The following is a 23,710-nucleotide window of genomic DNA, read 5'->3' on the forward strand; positions in this document are numbered from 1 at the left end:
TACAAAAGGCTTGAAAGTCTTTGCAAAGGTATCCTCTATTCCTTCTGCAAAGAGAGGAGTGACTTTATTGGTATTTGTTTGAAGTACCATCAATAAAGACACAAGAATACTTCAGAAAGAAAAAAAAAAAAAGAAAATGTTCTTATGTTCCACATTGATCTTCACTTTAACCTTCCTGCCCAAAGTCTTCTGTAAACTTCTTTAACTTCTCCAGGTCCTGTTCGTTAACGGTTGGTTTTGTGCTAGCTAGCGACCTGAGCATATCGCCCTGTCAGGAAAACAAACAGAGTTAGGTGTTTGCAGAACCAAATACAGTGTCACCACTAACAACATTGTTGCCACACTTAAAAAGCCTGTTCAAATAAGATGACCATAGGGGAGCCTTAAAGACTTTAAGCCTTAAAGATCTCTGCCCAGAAGAGAAGCTGGAGAAGTGGGCCCAGGTGAACCTCATGAGATTCAACAAGGCCAAATGCCAGCTCCTGTACCTGGGTAAGAACAATCCTCATTATCAGTACAGGCTGGGGGATGATGTGGTAGAGATCAGCCCTGTGGAAAAAGGACTTGGGGATACTGGTGGATGAGAAGCTGGACATGAGCCAACAATGTGCACTTGCAGCCCAGAAGGCAAATTGCATCCTGGGCTGCATCAAGAGAAGCATAGCCAGCATATGGAGAGAGGTGATTCTGCTCTTCTGCACTGGTGAGACCTCACCTGGAGTACTGTGTCCAGCTCTGGGGCCCCCAACACCAGAAAGACATGGATCTGATGGATTGGGTCCAGAGGAAGGCCACAAAAATGATCAGAGGGCTGGAGAACCTCTCCTACGAAGACAGGCAGAGTTGGGGTTGTTCAGCCTGGAGAAAGGGCTCTGGGGTGACCTCATCGCAGCCTTCCAGTACCTGAAGGGGGCCTACACAAAAGCTGGGGAGGAATTATTTACAAAAGCATGTAGCACTAGGACAAGGGTCAATGGTTTTAAACTAGAGAAGGGTGGATTTACATTGGACACTAGGAAGAAGTTCTTTACTATGAGGGTGGTGGAACACTGAAACAGATTGCCCAGGGAGGTGGTGGGAGCCCCATCCCCAAAGACATTCAAGGTCAGGCTTGATGGAGCTCTGAGCAACCTGATCTAGTTGGGGATGTCCCTGCTTACTACATGGGGGTTGGACTAGATGAGCTTTAGAGGTCCTTTCTAACCCATTACATTCTATGGACCCTATGATTCATAATCACAACCTCTAGTTTAGATTTAAAGTACTCATCTATTCAAGTTCTCTTCATCTCTTTTTACTGAAAAGAATTGATTTTCCTTTTTGTTGTCACTGTTTTCACCAAATCTTTAACTACAGCAGTTTGAAGTGGAAAATAATCAGAGGGGCTCATTTATTCTTTATATTCCAACAATTTAGAATAATAGTTTATGATGAATCTCTAGCAAAGTTTTACTGCTCATGAGCAGTATTTTCTCTCTCTCCAGTCCATTTCCTAGATAGCCATTTAGATACTAGAAAATGTAGTTCAGAAAAATCACAGGTCTGTGAAGTTGGAAGCAGCAGTTAAAATACCCTATGAATAAAACGGGGCAAGAGAACTAAACAAGTCCTTGTCAAAGGCACTGGAAAAAGTAGATGCCTACCACCTCACATTGCTATAAATAAAAAAAAGGTAATACCAAAAGTTAACATTATGATTTTGTAGACTTTTAGATTTGTCTCATAAGACTAGAAAGACCCTGCTTAGAAAGAATTAAAGCCTAATCTATTTAAGGAGAAGAACTGGTTTTGGACACTGAAACACCTGGCTATGCAACTTCAGTGCATCAGACCCCAAGTACCATTAGGAGCACAGAAGGAGTTTTTATGTTTAATTCCAGGGAACACCCTGGACTATTCAGGCAGAAGTTTTAGGGCAGGTCCTGCAGCTGCATACATCCTTTTGTGCTTCTTGAGTATGCAAACACACGCAGAAAATTCTTTTCTGCAACATAGTGGTGGTTATATTTACAAGGCAGTGCCTACTGTTTTAAAGGCTTGTGTCCCCATGAAACGCACTGATTTCTTTCATTCATTACAGGACTTTCTTACACACAAAATGTCAGCAGCAGAGATCTCTTATCAAGTCCTTCCCTCAAACATTGTACTTAAAATTCAGAATCTCACTCTTGAGGAAAACCACAAGATGAGTACCTAGGGTTTTGTTTTTTTTTTTTTAGCAGAACTACAATTTCAATTGGTCTTAAAAAGGCATTTTTTATTCCCTAGACCAGAAGAAATATTTTAACATGCACAAAGAAAACAGCTGATAGAGCTGTATTATCTATGATGAAATTAATCCAAAACTACCATTACACCCCTGATTTTTTTTTACATTTTGCATGTAAGTCAGTCACAGAATGACTTAGGTTGGAAGGGACCTTAGAGATCATGGGCTCCATTTCATGGGCAATATTTACCTACAGCACATCACTACCCAATTTATACTGAATATAATTTCCATTTCCCAGTATCAGTATCAATATGATGGGAAGTATATCATGAGATAGAGATCCTGGAGGTTTTAAATGACTGAAAAACAAATACAAGAGCCAGATGCCGCTTGTGGATGAAAGGACAGCAGCTACATGCCAGCCAATAAGAACAATAAGAAATGCTTATCAGGGATGGAGAAGTGTCTTTTTCACAAGCAAGCCATGTTGTAGTGCTGTATACTGGGAATTCAAATGTTATCTGGTAAGTCCTGTATTTCTGAAAACAAACAACTTGACCAACTGCCTTATAAAACCATTTGAAAAAAAACCCCACTTTACCTTAAAGCCTTTTCAGTGTTCTGCAAAGCAAGAAGGAAATGGTACAAAAGAACACATACCATGGAAACTTGAGGCTCCTGTAGCTGATCACCTGGGACATCCATCCATGTCATTTCTATGGCTCCAGAATCACCTGGAGAGCAAGGGGTGAACAAATCGACCATTGTATTTGGATCAGATACTGATGGTCCTTTTACCTAAAAATAAGAAAACACTCAGTTTATAGGAGTTACTTTAAAGACAAAACCCAGAAGCTGAAGAGCATCTTTAGAGCAAAAAGATTCCTTGACTTTGTGTGGATATCCCAGCCATTGGGAAGATGTGTCCTGTGAAAGACAAACTGCATACATGTACTGGCATCACCCATTTTCAAAACATACAGCTGTAGCCAGATACTGAAATTCCTATTGAGTCAAATCAAGGAGTCGCTTCCCCCTGAGGTTCAGGACTTCTGTGGAAAACTACCATGCCAGGATATCTAGTCTCTGGTCACTTTGGGGGTTCATTCATCGCTGGTTAACAGCTTTCTAAAAACTACTCTGGAGTTAGGAAGCCAGAGATGTTTTTTTCAAACTTGTACATACTGCACTCTAGTCCTGAGCACCGTTTCTGACGTCACCTCAGCAGCACTCGATTGAACACAGGGCCATCTAGTGGGAGAACAGTATCCATCATGTTTTTTCCAGGCACAGGGACAGACCCGAGCAAGCCCCCCCAGGTGTCAGTTCTCTTTCTGCAGCATGTTACCTGGGACCACCGTTTTATTTCCCTTTGTCTTTACCTGAGGCATCACACATCCAAAGCTATTACACAACACATAAACTTGCTATTTTTCATAGCAGAGAATTGGATTTGCTGTTCTAAACTGCATCTAAAGAGCACAGGTTGCTCTTTTCAAAATTCACTCTAACAACTCTATTGTCACATAGAGCAAGGAATGGTTTATAATGGATTAGTAATAATTGAGGCAAAGCACTGATCAGATGAGGCAAGTTGTCTGTTGTGATGCAAACAATAAAGCTAAGATTTTGCTTATAAAAACAGGAGATCATATCTAGTTCAGGTACAGTGCAAGTGGAATTGGCTTATGTCAGAGCCCTCACAGTACTTCAGTTGTGGGTTTTTTTTTTCCTTTCTTTTTGGTGGACTAAAGAAGGTAAGAGATCAGAATTCCTTTTGGGTTGCTTTGCTAACTGTGACAAGACAACTGAGGTTATTTTCTTGCTCTGTGGTAGTCTGAGACATGCCTCAGATTATTCCAGATTTGAACAGAAAAGCTAAAAGGTAACAGCCCTTTAGCCAAAAATGTCACTGTCACTAAAGGTCATCAATGGATAAATACTTCAGGCATCGCTGCTTAAGGAAGCATCTAGAAAAATTCTTGATATTTAAAAATAGTTGCTTATTACAAAAGCTCCTCCAATACCCTTTTTCTTTATTTTATTTTTGGGGACTTGTGGTTTTTTTTTTAAAAAAAAAAAAAGACAGGCTGCAGGTTTATTACAATAACTATAGTGTTAACCAAAGTTTCTTCAATGCACTTTGGAAACTTACTTGGTCCTCTCATATTCTGGACCATATTGGTTTCAAGCACTCCTTTCTCTTTGACTCTTAAGCTGAATGTGCTCATTTGAAGAAACTACATGGAAAAAAAACCCAGAATCTATATTCAGTTCAAAATAACTGTAGTTGTTCAGTTTAGGGCCTTTAATGCTTTTATGCCAGCCTGAATTACTGGTAAAAAAAAAAAAAAAAAAAAAAAAAAAAAGGTAGATGTAATATTTCTTCACTGAAAGGGTTGTCAAACATTGGAATGGTCTTGCCAGGGCAGCAGTGGAGTCACCATCCCTGGAGGTGTCTAAGCAGTGTGTGGCCCTGGTGCTTAGGGAGATGGTTTGGTGATGACCCTTCAGTGCTGGGTCAAATGATGATCTTGAAGGTCTCTTCCAACCAGATGTATTCTGCGATTGTGTGATCTAATGGATTTACATTGGTTCTAAAGAACTCCAGTTGGTTCTTTGCCAGTTTCTGAGTCACAAACATTCAGAAGAAACATTTTTTAGGTCAGTATGTAGAAGTAACTGCAAGATAAGCTAAACAAAACTGTATTGTTAGTCTCTTTCAAAAGTGCAACTAAGTAAATGTACACTGTAGGATGCTATGTGCTGCCCAACCAATGAAACACACTTTCTTCAGTTATCTTCCATTTTTTCTACTGTCACAAGTAACATTGCTTCATTTTTACCAGAACTTGAAAATAACCTTTATTTTTCTGTTGAAAAATATGCCAAAATAAACCTAGTGTGCCTAATTATAATCCATCTGTTCCCGCATGGATAAGGGATAAGTCTATTTAAAAATGCTAGAAAATCGTGATGAACTACATAACCTGATTGAGAAAAAAAGCACCTCTGGAACATTCCCATTTAAGTCTAACTTCAAACTGACTGCTTTTTACATGAAGAGTCACCAGAACTTGATTTAAACAGCTTGAATACCCAGAAACTAGTTCCATCAGACTTCTGGCAGCACTAGGGGGAAAGAAAAGGGAAGGGGGGAAAAAAAAAAAAAAAAAAAAAAAGGAAGGAAATACCAAAGTTCTCCCCAGCTGATAAAAAGGACTTTCATAAGCAGTTATTACTCAACACCAAATTCAGTTTACTTGTAAAAAATTTTCAAATTAAGATAGCTCCCAGAGATGAAAAATCTCCAAAGATTTTCTGATTCCTACTTACTTTTTTAAAGTGAGTGGCTGATTGCACTTTCCTAACAGGCTGCATCAACGCATCCCGCACAACGATGCTTATATCTGCACCAGAATAGCCATCAGTTCTCTTTCCAAGCTCTCGATAATCTGCTTCCTCTAGGAGATTGGGAGTTGACCCAAGGTGAAGTTTGAACATTGCAGCCCTGGCATGTTCATCAGGTAAAGGAATATAAATACGCTTCTCAAACCTGATTTAAAAAACAAAACAAAAAACAAAGTGTTCCGCTCATGCAAGGTGCACAGTGGAAATAAGCTTAGGCAAGTAAGTATATTGTTGGTTCCTAACAATACTAGAAAGAAGCAGTTTCAGTATTATAAACCTATTAAAAAACCACAAAATCCAAACCAAACAAAACCCAAGCAAAACCACCACCAAAAAAAGCCACACACAAACAACAAAAAACACAAACAAACAAACCAACCCACCACCAAAAACCAAATCAACCAAACCCCAACCAAAACCCCACCAACAAATAAAACAGCAGAAAACCCCTCAGGCAAATACTCAACAGCCTATTCTCATACATAATAATACAGTAACCTAACACCCAGAATGTAACAGCTTCCAGGGCAGTTTTCAGCAGTCCCTTGTAGCAATCTTCCCAGAACTTGGTGCATGGTAAGGGGTATTATACACCCACTCAATGCCACTCTCTTTGGCCCAGGTGTCTATGAGGCTGTTCCAAGAGCGAGTCCTCTTGTCCCTCTGGGGTGCCATGGGACTGTAAGATCTGCTTTTCACGACCCAGGACAGTGTGAGACCCTGAGTGTTTTCGTTGGCTCAAACAGCACCACTAAGGGGCAGGGCTGCACACAGTACTTTGCGGATGGTGCCCTCGGCCTGCCCCTGCGGCAGGGGGTGTGAAGAAAACAACTGGGGGGCTTTCCGGGGAAGTGGGGGCAGCAGGGGGCAAGAGAGGAAGCCTCGTGGACCCTCCACTCCACTGCATGGCAGAGCTCTGCTAGGCCTCTCCACTCACTGCCTGCAGCCTGCAGACAAGCCCTGTGGCACAGCTCTGCTTGGCCTCTCCACTCACTGCCTGCAGCCTGCAGACAAGCCCTGTGGCACAGCTCTGCTTGGCCTCTCCACTCACTGCCTGCAGCCTGCAGACAAGCCCTGTGGCACAGCTCTGCTTGGCCTCTCCACTCACTGCCTGCACACAAGCCCTGTGGCACAGCTCTGCTTGGCCTCTCCACCCACTGCCTGCAGACAAGCCCTGTGGCACAGCTCTGCTTGGCCTCTCCACCCACTGCCTGCAGACAAGCCCTGTGGCACAGCTCTGCTTGGCCTCTCCACTCACTGCCTGCAGCCTGCACACAAGCCCTGTGGCACAGCTCTGCTTGGCCTCTCCACTCACCTGCCTGCACACAAGCCCTGTGGCACAGCTCTGCTTGGCCTCTCCACTCCCTGCCTGCACACAAGCCCTGTGGCACAGCTCTGCTTGGCCTCTCCACTCCCTGCCTGCACACAAGCCCTGTGGCACAGCTCTGCTTGGCCTCTCCACTCCCTGCCTGCACACAAGCCCTGTGGCACAGCTCTGCTTGGCCTCTCCACTCCCTGCCTGCAGCCTGCACACAAGCCCTGTGGCACAGCTCTGCTTGGCCTCTCCACTCACTGCCTGCAGCCTGCAGACAAGCCCTGTGGCACAGCTCTGCTTGGCCTCTCCACTCACTGCCTGCAGCCTGCAGACAAGCCCTGTGGCACAGCTCTGCTTGGCCTCTCCACTCACTGCCTGCAGCCTGCAGACAAGCCCTGTGGCACAGCTCTGCTTGGCCTCTCCACTCCCTGCCTGCACACAAGCCCTGTGGCACAGCTCTGCTTGGCCTCTCCACTCCCTGCCTGCAGCCTGCACACAAGCCCTGTGGCACAGCTCTGCTTGGCCTCTCCACTCACTGCCTGCAGCCTGCAGACAAGCCCTGTGGCACAGCTCTGCTTGGCCTCTCCACTCCCTGCCTGCAGCCTGCAGACAAGCCCTGTGGCACAGCTCTGCTTGGCCTCTCCACTCACTGCCTGCAGCCTGCAGACAAGCCCTGTGGCACAGCTCTGCTTGGCCTCTCCACTCACTGCCTGCAGCCTGCACACAAGCCCTGTGGCACAGCTCTGCTTGGCCTCTCCACTCCCTGCCTGCAGCCTGCACACAAGCCCTGTGGCACAGCTCTGCTTGGCCTCTCCACTCCCTGCCTGCAGCCTGCAGACAAGCCCTGTGGCACAGCTCTGCTTGGCCTCTCCACTCCCTGCCTGCACACAAGCCCTGTGGCACAGCTCTGCTTGGCCTCTCCACTCCCTGCCTGCACACAAGCCCTGTGGCACAGCTCTGCTTGGCCTCTCCACTCCCTGCCTGCACACAAGCCCTGTGGCACAGCTCTGCTTGGCCTCTCCACTCCCTGCCTGCACACAAGCCCTGTGGCACAGCTCTGCTTGGCCTCTCCACTCCCTGCCTGCACACAAGCCCTGTGGCACAGCTCTGCTTGGCCTCTCCACTCACTGCCTGCACACAAGCCCTGTGGCACAGCTCTGCTTGGCCTCTCCACTCACTGCCTGCACAAAAGCCCTGTGGCACAGCTCTGCTTGGCCTCTCCACTCCCTGCCTGCACACAAGCCCTGTGGCACAGCTCTGCTTGGCCTCTCCACTCCCTGCCTGCACACAAGCCCTGTGGCACAGCTCTGCTTGGCCTCTCCACTCCCTGCCTGCACACAAGCCCTGTGGCACAGCTCTGCTTGGCCTCTCCACTCACTGCCTGCACACAAGCCCTGTGGCACAGCTCTGCTTGGCCTCTCCACTCACTGCCTGCAGCCTGCACACAAGCCCTGTGGCACAGCTCTGCTTGGCCTCTCCACTCCCTGCCTGCACACAAGCCCTGTGGCACAGCTCTGCTTGGCCTCTCCACTCACTGCCTGTACACAAGCCCTGTGGCACAGCTCTGCTTGGCCTCTCCACTCCCTGCCTGCACACAAGCCCTGTGGCACAGCTCTGCTTGGCCTCTCCACTCCCTGCCTGTACACAAGCCCTGTGGCACAGCTCTGCTTGGCCTCTCCACTCCCTGCCTGCACACAAGCCCTGTGGCACAGCTCTGCTTGGCCTCTCCACTCCCTGCCTGCACACAAGCCCTGTGGCACAGCTCTGCTTGGCCTCTCCACTCCCTGCCTGCACACAAGCCCTGTGGCACAGCTCTGCTTGGCCTCTCCACTCCCTGCCTGCACACAAGCCCTGTGGCACAGCTCTGCTTGGCCTCTCCACTCCCTGCCTGCACACAAGCCCTGTGGCACAGCTCTGCTTGGCCTCTCCACTCACTGCCTGCACACAAGCCCTGTGGCACAGCTCTGCTTGGCCTCTCCACTCACTGCCTGCACACAAGCCCTGTGGCACGGCTCTGCTTCGTGCTGCCTGCGGCCTGGACTCCACACAGCAGCCTTCCACCTTTGGTATTTTCCCACAATGTGACAGGACCCATCCGTGAACAGGGCACATCACTTCTCATTATCTGGCAGTCTGTTACATGGTGGGGCTTTTTCAGCATGTGTTACCTACTCCTCCTCTGGCAACATCACCAAGTATTTGCCCTCTGACTAGTTTGTAATCACTTCCAAGATTCCTGGGTGGCTAGCACTCCCTACTGGAGCCTGTTCTGTAATCACTGAAACCCATTTAACTCCACATGGCACCAGCTGTCTGGTGTGTAGAGGAAACCCTCTCTTTGAGCATCCAGGCCAGCACTAGCAGTCAGGGTGCCAGGGGGAACTCTGCTTCAGTACCAACTACTTCCAGGACAGCTTGAGCAGCTCCATACACTGCCAGTATCTCTTCTTCAGCTGGAGTGTAGTTGGCCTCAGATCCTTTGTATCCCCAACTCCAAAATCCTAGGGGCTGGCCTTGGTGTCCCCAGCTGCTTTCTGCCAGGTATGACCATTCTTCCTGGCTATGGTGCAAAGTACATTTTAAACATCTTGTCCTGCCTGGACTGGTCTGGAGGCTACTGCATGCACAATCTCCTTTAACATCATATGATTATCATTATTTTTTCAAAAGCTTGACACTGCTCAAGGCCCCACTGTCCTTTAGTCATCCTTCCAGGACACTACTGCCAGTGAGTTGGCACATGACAGTGATGCACTTCATAGAAACTTCTGCCACATGGGTGGTGCACATTGGACTTCCTCAGGATCTGTAGGTGACTGGATCTGCAGGTGACTGGATCTGCAATCTGATCATTATAAATCACCTGCAGTACAGCTAATTCCCTCAGGTACTGGACACCTCTCTCTATGGTGGTCCCACCTGTTTAGCTGACAGGCAACACATTCCTTGAAGGGGCAACTTTCCTTCATGCCTGAAAGAGATACCTTCAGAGGCTTAGGGCTTGTCTCTTTTCCAGTCACCTTGTTAATGTCCTCTTCTCCAGAGAGGGAACTCATTTGCTTGGCTTCCCTGCCCTCTAAATTCCAAGCTATTATCCCAGCACTGAGACTCACCTGGATGGCAGCTGAAATTTTCACGTATCTCACAGCTCACTCAAGGATAGGGATCAAGTGATTAACTCTGGCTCTTCCTCCTGTTCTTGTGATGGCCCTGGTTCATTGTCACTCCTCATGAAATAAAGTGATTTTCTTGTGTATTTCTTTTCCTGTATAGGGATGACTAATACTAGCATAGGCTGCTCCTCTGGTGCAGCTGCAGCACCCACTGCTCTGTTTTTAAGTCCAGTGACCACATCTTTCCTTTGAGGGCACCGAGTAGTGTTGAGAAGGGCTCAGTAGGCATGGGCAAGGCCCCAGCACATCACAGTAATTTGTCTCTCTTGGGAATTGCCAGGTGACAACATACTTTTTCCAAGTATTTTACTATTTGATCAGGATTCTGCACTTGTTCAGGAGTGAAATTCCAAAACACTGGAGGTGACCACTGTCCTACGTTCCACACACACCCAGCTGCTCAGAACTGTCCAGCCTTGGGGCAGACCTCTGGGTAGTATTCTTGGGAAAAATTTATGTAACCCTAATGTATTTATATAACCTAATTGGGACACAATCAGAAGACGTAGCAACAAGAACAAGTCTGGCTTGGACATCCTAAGGATGTTCACAATTTTTCAAAGCTGAGAAAGTGTCCTCCCCTGTTTCACCCATAGATTGAGTGCGTTTACTAATAGACAACAATGCCACATACAATAAATGCCTCCTTACCCTCATGGCCATGCTACAATCATATATCATAAGCTGACAATATTCAATACAGCAATATGATGGACTTGATCCGTTTCCCTGAGACATCACCACAGGAAATACACACAATACAGAGATTTACAAAACACAACCATGAAAATAAATGGACAAACGCTGCAAACAAGTTACTCAACTAACAAAATGTGCATATTAAAAATTTGGGTTTACACATTGGGCACCAAAAAGAACCATCCTGGTTTAGATCTAGCTAGCAACTGGGTGCCACACAGCAGCTCACGCACTGGCTTCTCACCCCCTGTGGTGAGATATGAAGGAAAATTGGAAGCAAAAGGCAAAACTCTGCCCTGTGCATTCAGACTAGAAGAGTTTAATAGAACACCACAAAGACTGAAGAAACAAGAGGAACAACAATAATACTAATGAAGTAATACATAAAGGGAGTGATAAAAATCACCCCTCATGTAGCAGGTATGAGTCAGTATGGTATTGAATATCTCACTGGCTGGTTCAGCTGGCTATCCTGGCTGTTGCCCTTCCCAGCTTCTTGTGAGAAAATTAACCCTACCTTAGCTAAACCCAGTACAGCAACCTACCTCTTAAAGAGGAAAGGAGCTATTAATTTGGCTCAATCTCATGGAATTGAGTTGTGCATTAGCCATGTCTGCAAACATGAACTGGATTACTACTTCAAGCAGGACCCTCAGACTGAACCCTCACAATTGCAAATATCATACCATGAAAAAAAAAAAAAAAAACAAAAAAAGCCACCATACCTTCTCCTGATAGCAGAATCTAAAACCCAGGGTATGTTTGTTGCTCCTAAGACCAAGATTCCTTCATTGTTAGTACCAACTCCTGTAACAGGGCAGAAATAATTTCACTGTTTAGACAGTAAACAGAAACTGTTTTAAAATGCCATCAAAATTTAACAGGGTGGAACTGCAGATCTTTTTAACATTTTCATGCAAGCCATGCTTAAAGTTTGTGTCTTAATTCCTCTCACTGAAAACCAAGTAAACTTACCTTGCATCTGGACTAGAAATTCTGTTCTTATTCGTCTAGCACCCTCACTTTCATTTTCACTTCTTGACCCACAGAGGGAATCAATCTCATCAATGAAGATAATAGAAGGTTTGTTTTCTCTAGCAAGCTGGAACAAGTTTTTCACTAATCTTAAAAAGAGGAGACAGTTTTGGTTATTTTACTAATTACACCAGAAAAACACAAGTAATTTATGATACAGTTACTTCCTCTAGAGAAAGCTTAAAAAAAATAAAATAGAAAAAAAAAAGTATAAACATAAAGCTACTCAAAGATACAACATTGTTCCAAGCTCTGAGACTCAGCATTATGCTGAGACAGCATATACTTCACAGAAGTCCAGGTATGGCTTTGCAAGAAAATGCCCTTTTTCAGTTTGCATCTCTACAAGACAGCCTGGACTATACACTCTAGAGAGATTCAAAAGAACATGGCTTTCCCTATTTTAACATTTTAAACCTAATCAAAGATTTTTTTTTTTAAGAAATAACACATACATTTACTTTATACAACTTTACTGAATATTTTTTATATGACAAGAAAAACTGTCTTGCCAAAAAGCACAAAAAAAAACCCTAGACACGTCTTATTGACAGGTTTTACTAAGTTAAAAAGGAAAATAAATAGGAACCTACTGGGAAATTCTTCACATTGCCAGCACTAAATTTCAGGCAACAGTCTCAAATGAAGTCAAATGAAAAATGTCAAGCTGGATGTCAGTTCTGTTTTCCTTTTGCAACAGAAGAAAAGCAGCTTAAGATTTCCAGCTTTGAGGGGAAAAAGACCCCAATGTTTCAAACACTTTATCCAATGGCCTTTCCTCCTCATCTTATCAACTTTAAATAGTGTTGCTGAGTTGTTCCATACCTGAAGCTACTAAAGTGTGGTTTTGGCAAGTATTCTCATCATCATACGAAACGTCCTTTCTGTACAACACACTCATTAGTTTTTAATACAGGCAGTCTCCATTGGAAACCTAGACAGAGATATCCCTGCACTTCTAGACTGAAGCTTGCATGTCACTTCCTGGTCTTCTTCACACATCACACAGAAATAAACAGAATCAGCATGGGGAACCATGAAACTTTCTTTCATGGATGTTCCTCTCATTTAACCTATTTTTGAAAGTCTCTTATGTCTTACAGATTTTGTTTGAAACAGGATAAAGAAAAAGGATAAAGAAAAGTCACCTCCAAAGGAACAAAGAAATGCCATGTGTTAACAGCACAGTCATTGGGACAGATCACTGGGGAGATGCCAAAAGGCAGAGCACCCCAACACTTCAAGCTGATGTAGTGTGCAATCACAACTGAGTTCAGAAGGGGAATGAGCTTCATGGTGCTCCCAAAACCTTTCTGAAGTATTTCTGAAAGTAACTTCAGCACTGAAGAGAGGTCCAGCTCTTCAGTGGCAGTACAAAACACAGTGCGTGCTGGTATCTTTACATCAGCATGAAGCACAGAAACACCTTAGATTTGTTTAAGATACTCGACCCTTCCCTCAAATGCAATTTCTTTACAGAAACTTATCTAGCTCCATATTAATTTCTTCTTGCCAATGTCTTCCTGGACCTCTGGTGATTCCAACTTACTTTTCACTTTCACCTAGCCACTTCGAGACAAGGTCAGAGGAAGATACTGCGAAGAAGGTGGAGTTGTTTGCTTCTGTTGCCACCGCTTTTGCTAAGTAAGACTTCCCTGTTCCTGGTGGTCCAAACAGAAGAATTCCTCTCCAGGGTGTTCTCTTTCCTGCGAGAGAGAAATCAGCAGACTTTAAAACACTGTAGAAAGACTGAACCCATTTTACTCATAAAGCCCCTCTAATTTGCTCAGAGATTTTCCATGTCTACCTATGAAACTTCTGTCAGATGGATCACAATCTCTGCTAAGAGCTCAGCTTGAGTCTCCAACACGCTGGCCTAACACGCTTTTGTTCTGACCTGTAAACAGATGTGGAAATTTAATGGGCAAGATCACTGCTTCTTTAAGTGCTTCTTTGGCACCTTCAAGGCCAGCAACATCACTCCATTTGACATTTGGCCGCTCCATAACAATTGCTCCTGTAAGAAAAGATTGTATAAATTAGTGATGCACACCTCTCTTCATAACTCAAATTTCATTTCAGAAAAAAAAAAACCCACACACCACCACAAAACCAAAACATTAAGAAATCTATGCCTACATCCATACTGAATAAAAACAAGGCACTTCTAAATAGATGTAAAAACAGTGACTACTCTTAATCAGATGTTATTTCTACACAAGTCTGTTTCATTGTTTTACCACAATAAACCATGAATGCTTGAGAATTAGGAGAAGTCCTGCAATGGTCAAAATTAGTCCATAATCAACCAGCAAATGTGTGTTTAGCAGGCACACAGGAGTACCTTTTCTAAGAGGTACCCAGGTACCATCTCCTCACTAAACCACTACTGCATTTCCCTGAAATTTGAAATTTCATTTCAAACAGAGGAAGCAACGTAGCTGCACTAGTGCAGAACTTAAAAGATTCTCCAAAAGATTAAGCAACTTGTTGGGTATCTCCAGACATGCAGAAGTGACATCATCTAATGAATCTCTAAAGAGCTTTGAGAGCTAGGGCTGAAAGCATCAGGAAGGTTATATGGAGCCTGTTTAGCTGCAGGAGTATATTCTTAGTCATCTTCTCTCAAAATTTATTACCAATTCTCATCTTGTTCAGTCAAGAAGTTCAGCTGCATTTTAGCGAGCTGAGTTGTAATAAATCAACCTTCTCTTCATACTTCAGATTGGTTACTGTGACATGCTAAAAATGTTTTTTTTCTTGACTGCTTTTAAACGGGACAACTTGGATCTGAGGGAATAAGTGAATATTAGATCTTGTAATCCTAGCCATAGCAAACCCAAAGGTAGAAATTTTCTCAGATGAACAAATGCCAACTAACCCAACACTTATTATCTAAGCACTCAAACACACTAGAAGTTTTAGTTGCTCTATTTCTTTACAAAAGCTTTATATAATTTCACAATTGGCTTTCACCAGCTGTTTTCTTGACACTTTCATTTTCTGCCTTCAGAACTCTGTGAAGTAATTTTTCTTCTCCAGGATTGACACTTTACTGTTACTGATTAATGAATAAAGCAAATAACATTTGCTTACTTTTTAAGTGTCTCCTTTGAGATTTTTTCTTTTGCTGTATTTCTATCATATCAAAATGAACAATTTCTGTTGACAGTTGCAACTGTTAACCATTTTGAATTTAGAGTCCAAAAGCAATACCATATTGTTAAAGACACTGAAAATGTTACAGAGAAAGTTGATTGCAAACAGTCTAATTTTGCAATTCATATACTGGAATTAATTCAACCACCCACTTTCAATGCATTAAATTATTTTGCTGGGTTGATTACATCTCTGTTTTTCTTACAGTAAACAGCTATGAGCTCTGTCACCAAAATAATTAGCAGAACAGGTAACAGTTTGGATAGCAACAGGAGATGATTTCAAAAATGGAAATACAGAATGGTCTGGGTTGGAAGGGACCTCCAAAGGTCATCCGGTCCAACCCCCTCTGCAGTCAGCAGGGGCATCCTCAAATAGATCAGGCTGCCCAGAGCCCTGTTGAGCCCCACTTAGAATATCTCCAGAGATGAGGCCCCAACCACCTCCGTGGGCAACGTGTTCCAGTGTTCCACCACCCTCATAGTAAAGAACCTGTTCCTAGCATCCAATCTAAATCTGCTCTTTTCTACTTTGAAGCCTTTGCCTCTCATCCTACCACTACAGGCCTTTGTAAACAGTCTCTCTCCATCCTTGTATCAGTTATCTGCACCAGATGTGCCATGGGAAATCACTGCACTGCAAGAGATTACATGTACCAGGACACAAATGGAACTGGAATCACAGGCTTCCCAATTTTGTAGGTGTAAATAAATAGCTGGAAGAATAAGCAATAGAGTGCAAAAGGTCTTTAAAACAGATCCACAACTACAATCCAGTTCGAATGTTACTGGTCACTTCTCCCACAACAAGCCAAGTTGCTATTATAATTAAAATCTTGAAAATATTTGGAAAGATCTGTAAGACAAATTCAGCTAGGAATAACAAGGCAACAAAATTAAATACAGGAAATCTCTTTATAGTGAGATTCAGGATAAGAGTACAATGCTCATAATTTTTCAGTAATTTTAAAATACAGCGAAGTACCCCTTATAACTGTGCCTAGGATTAAATAAATATGCAGTGAAGTAGAGAAAGTGTGGTGATGTTTCCAAATATGATTGTTACAGGTTTAAGACTAATATCTTAATTGTAAATAAGTTTTTTCCAGAGAATTCAAGAGAGTCCAGGGGGATAGACAGTCCCCAGGGGGCTGAACAGAACGTAAGAGACGTTTCTCCCATTTCATCAGTCTGCAAAATTTCTGTATAATCTGAAACAGAGCTTGGTTTGTTCTCTTTCTTGCTTCTTCTTCCCTCTGGCTCTACTTCTGACCTTGCCTGCTCGTTTCTGTTTGGGTTATGGTAAGAAACAGGGGCATGGATGGGAGAGAGAGAATTTGTTAGCTGGTAACAGCCCTCTGGGCTATGGTGTATAGGGGGAACTGTACAGGGGGGTAGCTAGGCCATTGTCTAGTTGTATATATTTATCTGTGTATGTTTATTACCTTTTATATTTAGCCTAAATTTGTAAATACTAATTTCATTTAGCTTCCAAGTTCTGTGTATTGTGGCCTTCCAGTATCTGAAGGGGGCCTACAAAAAAGCTGGGGAGGGACTTTTAGGATATCAGGTAGTGACAGGACGAGGGGGAATGGAATAAAGTTGGAAGTGGGGAGATTCAGACTGGACATAAGGAAGAAGTTCTTCACCATGAGAGTGGTGAGAGCCTGGAATGGGTTGTTCAGGGAGGTGGTTGGGGCCCCATCCCTGGAGGTGTTTAAGGCCAGGCTGGATGAGGCTCTGGCCAGCCTGCTCTAGTGTGAGGTGTCCCTGCCCATGGCAGGGGGGTTGGAACTAGATGATCTTTGTGGTCCCTTCCAACCCTGACTGATTCTATGATTCTAATTTACTCCTCGGGGTAAATTCCAAATTGCTGTGTGGTGCAAAACCAAACCACAACAATGATACAACAACTCCTGAAATTACACAGGCAGAGGGATCTGGTAAATGCACCTGATCTTTGTTGCACTGAAAAACAGGGAAAGAACAACAAAGTTTCTTCAGATCCATTAAGCACCACCTACCAGGGAAGCTCTGAACAGTTCCATCACCATTAAAGGGTAATAAGTATCAAACAAAGCCTCCTTTACACTGTGTACAAAACTACTGGTAGCTGCCACACATTACATTACTGACTGTACTCAGCCCAAGTTCAAAACCCCAAACTATTATGTTACTCAACTGGGTAAGCATCATCACTGCATATGAGAAAATGCTGCCCGTTACTGTAAATGGACAAGAAACCATGTTCTCAACTCCTAAAGCTCAGCATGAGATCTTTTGTGAAAATGGTTGTGCTTACCCAAAGCATTTGCACAAATTACCCTTAGGCTCCAGGCAATACCCTAATGCACTTAAAAATGAAAAAATACTGATTCAGTCTAGCCAGCTGCTACCTAAGATCTTTCAGCTTCTTCCCTTTGGAAAATGCTATCCTGATAAATGATACCATTTTAACATGAAGCACAGGGTACAGAAGATGCATTTCAACATAGACATTGTATAATTTCGTAGTAGACAAGTCTATACTTCCATACTTTTATATGTGAAGAGTACATACTAATTGAGCCACTTCCAGATAGTAAGCTGACCCATAACATTAGGTAGCAAAAATACAGGCATTTGCTTGACTGAAGTCACCCCTATTTAAAGAAAAGGATGCTTCAAAATTACCTTGAAGTTGATTCTGTAGCTTCTTTTTTTCAGGATCCTCTGATTCCCCTTCCCCATCACTGTCAGTCCTGATTTATAAATAAGAAAAAAAAATGTTGAAATATGAGAGGATATTGCTCTCTTAGGATAAAAATCAGAATACAAAAAAGCAGAACCTTGAGATGTCTTCAGATCTCTGCAAGTTTACTTCATTCTACTCCTGTTTTTCTACACCATGTTCTAATTCACGCTCCTCATTATTTCAACTTCCTCTTATGTGTCTGAGCCCCCTTAACACACTTCTACAGGCTCTCAGCCAGCCTTTAAACAAAAGCGAAGGTTTGCAAGAGCAACTTGGAAACGCTAAAATGGTTTATTTGCAGACACTGGCACTTGTCTCCTGTCTGGAATTGCAACAAGACTTGGTCAAGTCCATTTAGTACTATGAAACACTATGTCCTCATCTTGTCAGAGCAAAGAAAATTGGAAGTTAAAGAAGGAAAAAGAGACTACACAGTGCACAATAGAGTGGAGGTCATGAAAATACATGTAACCTCTGTGATATTACCAATTTCTTCTATTATAAACCAACAGAACACAGGACAACTCAAAAAATAAAACTGATGAAAGAAGGAGACAATGAAGGAGACTGAAAATCAGGTAAAGTTTCAAGAGACAACTGAGCAACTCTAGCTGTTCAGGACTGCTAAAAAGGCCAATCCCACCAGAAGGTATCATCCTGAAAAATCCCTCTTTCCTGTCTCCATTGAGGCAGTAGCAAATGGAAAAGAGGCTCTGCTTGTTCAGGTAGCTCTGCTTGTCCAGCTCTGACATGCAAAGTTAACACCAAATCTAATAAAAGCAAAGCAGCAGACATATTAGACACTAGCAAGGCATTAGAGTGACTCAGTCCCTCTTACAGAATTTCACCCTACACAGATCTTTGCACCTCTTACCACGAATGAGGCAGATCAAACTTGGGCCCCTGTAATCAGTAGTCTGAACATATTTTCTACTTAGTATTTAAATGCAGAAAAAATTTAAGGGTCATTTGGCTCACTGTCATTGAATCCAATAATCACAGGTTAGCCTGAAACAGCTTCCCTTCTTCAGTAAATTTCCTATGCAGACGTTGACACATTTTAGTAAATAAGCACAGAAATGCCTGTGGTACTAATTTATGTTGTTTTCCTTTTATCAGCCCACTATATTTCAGCATCAGTAGTCACCTGAAGTATTTCAAAAACACTAGTTAAAATGATCCTCAAAAAGTTGAATTTTAGAATAAGCTGAGTTTAGGAAGTATTTTGCTTTACCTTCTCCAAAAACATACCCTTTTCCATCAGTAGGACCAGACTCTTTAACTGGTTTTGGTGCAGTTTTTTCTTTTTTCAGATAGTCTTTCAGCTTTTCTGCTCTGTCCAAGTATTCTGTACATTTCGTTCTAATGCTCTGTTTCATTTTATCACCCTGTGCTTCATCTAAGAATTTGGAGAGAAACAATGCTTTTTTAAGAGCAAAACACATGTGCATCGATCAGAAAGCAAAATGAAATCTCTGTCTTATTTATATCTTATCAATATACCCCTCTCAGGACTCAGCACTTAACCAAACATCTTAACCGCAAGGTTCCACTATACCATGGAAAGAAGTGACAGGAAGGATGTCATCACATACCAGAAATTAAATATACATTAGAACATCGCTTTGGCTTAAAATTTGACTGTAAAGGATTAACAACAATGGCACTGGAAGCTTTTCTATCAGCCTTTCAGGTTTGTTTTCTAAAACAGCCAACCAAGAAGCTGCTTGTGCTAAGCAAACTTTTTTTTTTCCATAGATAGTTTTAAAAAATATTAAAAAAGATATTAAAAAGATTTTAAAAGATATTCACATTAAAAATATAAAATACATAAAACACATGAAAGAGGTGTGGCTTAACAGCCACACTTTTTTAGCACATCACTATTGTTCAAAGCACAGAAAGTGGTATTCTGATAAAGTCCATGTGGCTGTTCAGATATAAATGGATAGAAAGCGATAAACACGAGTTATCCTAAGTGGCTATAAAGAAAATATTTTTTTTTTCCCCAAATCATGGAGATCTGTAAGTGCACTTACATCAGGTGAGCAACCCTAGTCCATTTAGGTTAGGGCTGACCTACATTAAGAAAGCACACTCCTTACATATAAAGACTGAACATGACACAAAAGGTACACAAAAATGTGAAAATGCATAAAATAATGAGAAGATGGCAACTGAAGAAAAATTATGGCATATGAATTAATTTCATACATTTTGTTGGCCAAGATGAACAGCAAGACTATGACATTAAGGAGCAAAAAACGCCAGCAGAGAGGTTGCAGAACAGCAAGCAGCAGGAGTTAAGGAACACAAAAACCCCTGCTCCATAGATACAGTGAAAGCTTCTTGCGTAACACGAGGGTTTCAGCACAAGAGAAATAGACGGATCCCCGCAATTATTGTCACATTTCCTTGTGGAGTACCCAGCCTAAAACGTTGCTAACAAAAGTCCAGTGGAAAGAAAGTAAACTCCTGCCTTCCTGTCTTAAAAAACTCTAAACCAGAACACAAATTAAAAAACCCCAAAACCCCAAGTGATTTCGTACGAAACCAGAGCAAGCACACAACAGAGTAAAGGCATAAGGCTACAAAATATATAACCTTAATTAAACTACAATTAGCTGCAAGTATTAACTGATGATGAAAGTAAAAGTTATAGTACTGATGGCAAAATAGGAGATTACTCTGTTTTGACTACTAAACTCTATATTTAATCATGCAATACATTACACTTACATTTAACAACATGGAGAAAATACCGCACAGCTTGTTGGTACAAGCAGAAGGCTTCCTCGTAGTTTCCTGCTTTATCTTCTTGTGCTGCCTTATTAGCAAGGCTTATTGCTTTCTGTAACGCAAGCAAATAATTAACTGCTGTGAGAGTATTTTACACAGTCAAAGGGAAATCTGAAGCTGTTGCTGTCTGGTTTTAGCTGGTCAGTTTTTCTGTTCTTCAACATTTACCCCCAAAAAGCTGAAGGCAACTGATTGCAAGTCTTAAAAATACGTCATTTAGAAAGCACCACCTATCGTTTTATGATTGGTGATTAACACACTGCTGAAATTTACAAGCACACAGAAAAGTCTGAGTGAGAAGAACAAGATTCTTTGTACTAAGTTGGAACTACTACTGGTTTTTCTTACCACTCCTTAGCACTTATTAGAGAAAATTTTAGAAATCCATTCTAAGTTTTGGGGTTCTTTTAATCACAGACCCAGCCTCTTTGAACTATGACTGATGACGTCTGTAAACCCTGTCAACAGCACAGTCAATACAGGAAGCATGCACTAAAACTAACACTATCAATCTGCCAACCTTATGATGGGAGATGTCTTCAAAGGCCATTTCATTGCCTTCCCTAGAAAGTTTTTTGATATCCAAGTGAGAAATTCTGTTTACCACTCCTGTGAAAGGGGAGAATAAAACCCACCAGAGAGAATGTAACCAAATCACAAGAAAAGGTCTAGAAGTTCTTGGAGGATGATCAGAGTGCTGGAGCAGCTCTCCTGTGAAGACAGACTGAGAGAGTTGGGGTTGTTCAGTTTGGTGAAGAGAAGGCTCTGAGGACACCTTATTGTGACCTTCCAGTATTTGAAGGGGGCCAACAAGAAAGCTGGTGAGGGACTTTTTAGGGTGTCGGGTAGTGACAGGACTAAGGGGAATGGATCCAAGCTAGAAAAGGGGAGATTTAGATTAGACATTAGAAAGTTCTTTACCATGAGGGCGGTGAGACTCTTGAACAAGTTGGCCAGAGAGGTGGTGGAGGCCCTATCCCTGGAGGTTTTTAAGGCCAGGCTCGATGTGGCTCTGGGTAACCTGATCTAGTGGAAGGTGTTCCTGCCCATGGCAGGGGGGTTAGGCCCAGGTGATCCTTGAGGTCCTTCCAACCCTGACAATTCTATGATTCTGTGAGTTAGGGATTAATTTTTAATTTATTTGCTGATCCTATTTCAAATAAAGCTGACTGCAATCTAAGCCACTGTATTGCATACACTATCCTGTGGATTTGTTGGCATTCCTGTTACTCCTTTGCTCTTAAATGCTTATTACCTTTCATTACATTTTGCTCCTTGGAATGCCTATACCACTTCAGAACAATTAAAACTGTCAGTTTGAACGACTAGTTCATTTAAGTTTAAAAAGAGGCAATGGGTTAGGCAGTTAACTAACACTAACTAACGCTAACCAACACTTTTGTGACCCCCACATGTATTTTTCCATATTCAGTCAATTTATTTTCTTAAGTATTGTCAGTATTCTCAAGATGGTTATGGTAATGTGGAGTGCTTCAACTGCATCAAGAAGCTCTCGTTAAGGCATTAGATTCTCTAGTAATTCATGACATCAGCCTGTTGCTGTGATGAAGGATACTGCTATCAAGCAGGACACAGTATGAACTAGTGCACAGGAAACATGCTCTGACTATCCATGAGGCACAACATGTATTTATCAGGCTTTGGTTTGCTAGCTTGATGAAAACTGTCCTCAGAAGGAACCTCAGCATGCACAGTTTTCGTTCTCCTTATTTTAGGCCCTGTGCTATCTCCTCTAGCTTTGCCTCTGTAAGCATTATATGGCTGTAATGAGCTTACAAAAACGATCACGGTTCAAAAAGCTAAAGAAAAAATGACTACTTTTAACACAGGCCATTTCTGTGTCTGTTTTGCGAACCAACTGCAGAACAGATTGTACAGCCCCAATGGAGGCTTAACGCGAATAAAAAAAAGAACGAGCAGGCAAAGACTTCCTACTGTCAGTAGTCTTACGAAAACAAACAAACAAACAAGACAAACTACGCAACTAGACCACAAGAGGCAACAGTGGTCACCAGGCCCCGCTGCTCAAACGCCTCGCAAGGCTGGTGCGACCGCCGGCCCGGCGGGTCCCCGTCCCCTCCTCAGGGCCTCAGTTCCCGCCGCCAGCAGAGGCCAGTGTCGATGAGGGGATTGACCTGCGGCCAGCTACTTCCGAGCCCCAAGCTGTCTCCTTTCCACAGCCCCTTCCGGAAGCGCCTGCCTCCAGAGGCAGCCTGTGTCCCTGCCGCTGGTCCCGCAAGCAGGAGGTATTTGCGCTCCCTGTTGCCCTGGCCCACCCGGGACACTTGAGGACAGCCGGGCGGCGGAAGCACCCCCAGCTCCATTCTGCCCTGTCCGCTGCCACCCGGCCGCCGCCGCCTGCCGACCCCACCCCCTCCCCCGCCCCGGGAAGGGTCAGCGCCACTCTACCTGCAGGTTGTCGGTATTGCCCGCCATAGAAGAGCAGTGGAGGACGGGAAGCAGACTCAAGGAGAGGGCCTAAGCCCACAGCTGCCGGCGACAGAGCTCCCCTTTAGCCTGCCGCCCACAGAACCGAAATCCAAGCCTCGAGCAGTCACTTCCGCACCCCTAACACCAACCAACCCGCTTCCGGGCACCGCCCCATGCGTCTCGTCTCAGGTCAGCACCATGCGCCCTGCGCCGTGCTCGTCTCGTCCCGCCCCCTGCCCGGTGTCCATTCCGGTGCCCATCCCGCCTCCTAACCGGTACTCATCCCGCCCCCTGCCCGGTGCCCATCCTGCACTCTGCATCCCGCCCCCTGCCCGGTGTCCATTCTGCCGTCTGCCTCCCGCTCCCTGCCCGGTGTCCATTCCGGTGTCCATCCCGCCCCCTAACCGGTACTCATCCCGCCCCCCTGCCCGGTGCCCATCGCGTCCTCTGCGCCCCGCCTCGCTCTCTGCACCCCATCCCCGCCCTGCGCCCCGCCCCGCCGCCGCGGGAGCTCTGCGCATGGGTGCCTGTTCCACAGCTCCATGGAGCGGCGGAACCGTGAACTGTTGCTTGCGTTGCTTCTCTGAAGTCTTGAGATCGTTGCTAAGATTTGGGGTGAAATTATTTTTTTTACTTCTCACGCTGTGTTTAAGGAATTTTCTTATACGTCTGCTCTGCCATCTGCCAAGCTTTAGTTGTCCTCAGTAGCATTGTCTTCTACAT

The 23,710-nt window shown here is 43.7% G+C and overlaps 1 protein-coding gene across 1 annotated transcript; it reads right to left on the reverse strand.

The window, feature by feature from the left end:
• Positions 1 to 133: 133 nt before the first annotated feature.
• On the reverse strand, positions 134 to 23,016 carry VPS4B (vacuolar protein sorting 4 homolog B). Its single transcript, XM_054381661.1, has 11 exons — positions 22,967 to 23,016; positions 20,477 to 20,588; positions 18,989 to 19,136; positions 17,677 to 17,744; positions 13,743 to 13,862; positions 13,395 to 13,551; positions 11,786 to 11,934; positions 11,536 to 11,617; positions 5,549 to 5,768; positions 2,873 to 3,010; positions 134 to 268 (listed from the first exon to the last, which is right to left on the reverse strand). The coding sequence occupies exons 1-11, from the start codon at positions 22,991 to 22,993 to the stop codon at positions 167 to 169; spliced, it is 1,323 nt and encodes a 440-aa protein (XP_054237636.1). The 5' UTR covers positions 22,994 to 23,016; the 3' UTR covers positions 134 to 166.
• Positions 23,017 to 23,710: the final 694 nt, after the last annotated feature.

The sequence above is a fragment of the Indicator indicator genome, chromosome 6 (assembly GCF_027791375.1).
Source record: "Indicator indicator isolate 239-I01 chromosome 6, UM_Iind_1.1, whole genome shotgun sequence".
Taxonomy (NCBI): Eukaryota; Metazoa; Chordata; class Aves; order Piciformes; family Indicatoridae; genus Indicator; species Indicator indicator.

Bases quoted from the DNA above. Each gene is read 5' to 3' on its own strand.
- VPS4B (XM_054381661.1), bottom strand. From the start codon at position 22,993: ATGGCGGGCAATACCGACAACCTGCAG. The intron at 13,863-17,676 runs GTAATTTTGAAG...CTTTTCTTACAG, and splicing joins GCTACAGAATCAACTTCAAG to GAGCAATTGTTATGGAGCGG. The intron at 3,011-5,548 runs GTAAGTAGGAAT...TCTTATTTTTAG, and splicing joins CAGCCACTCACTTTAAAAAA to GTAAAAGGACCATCAGTATC.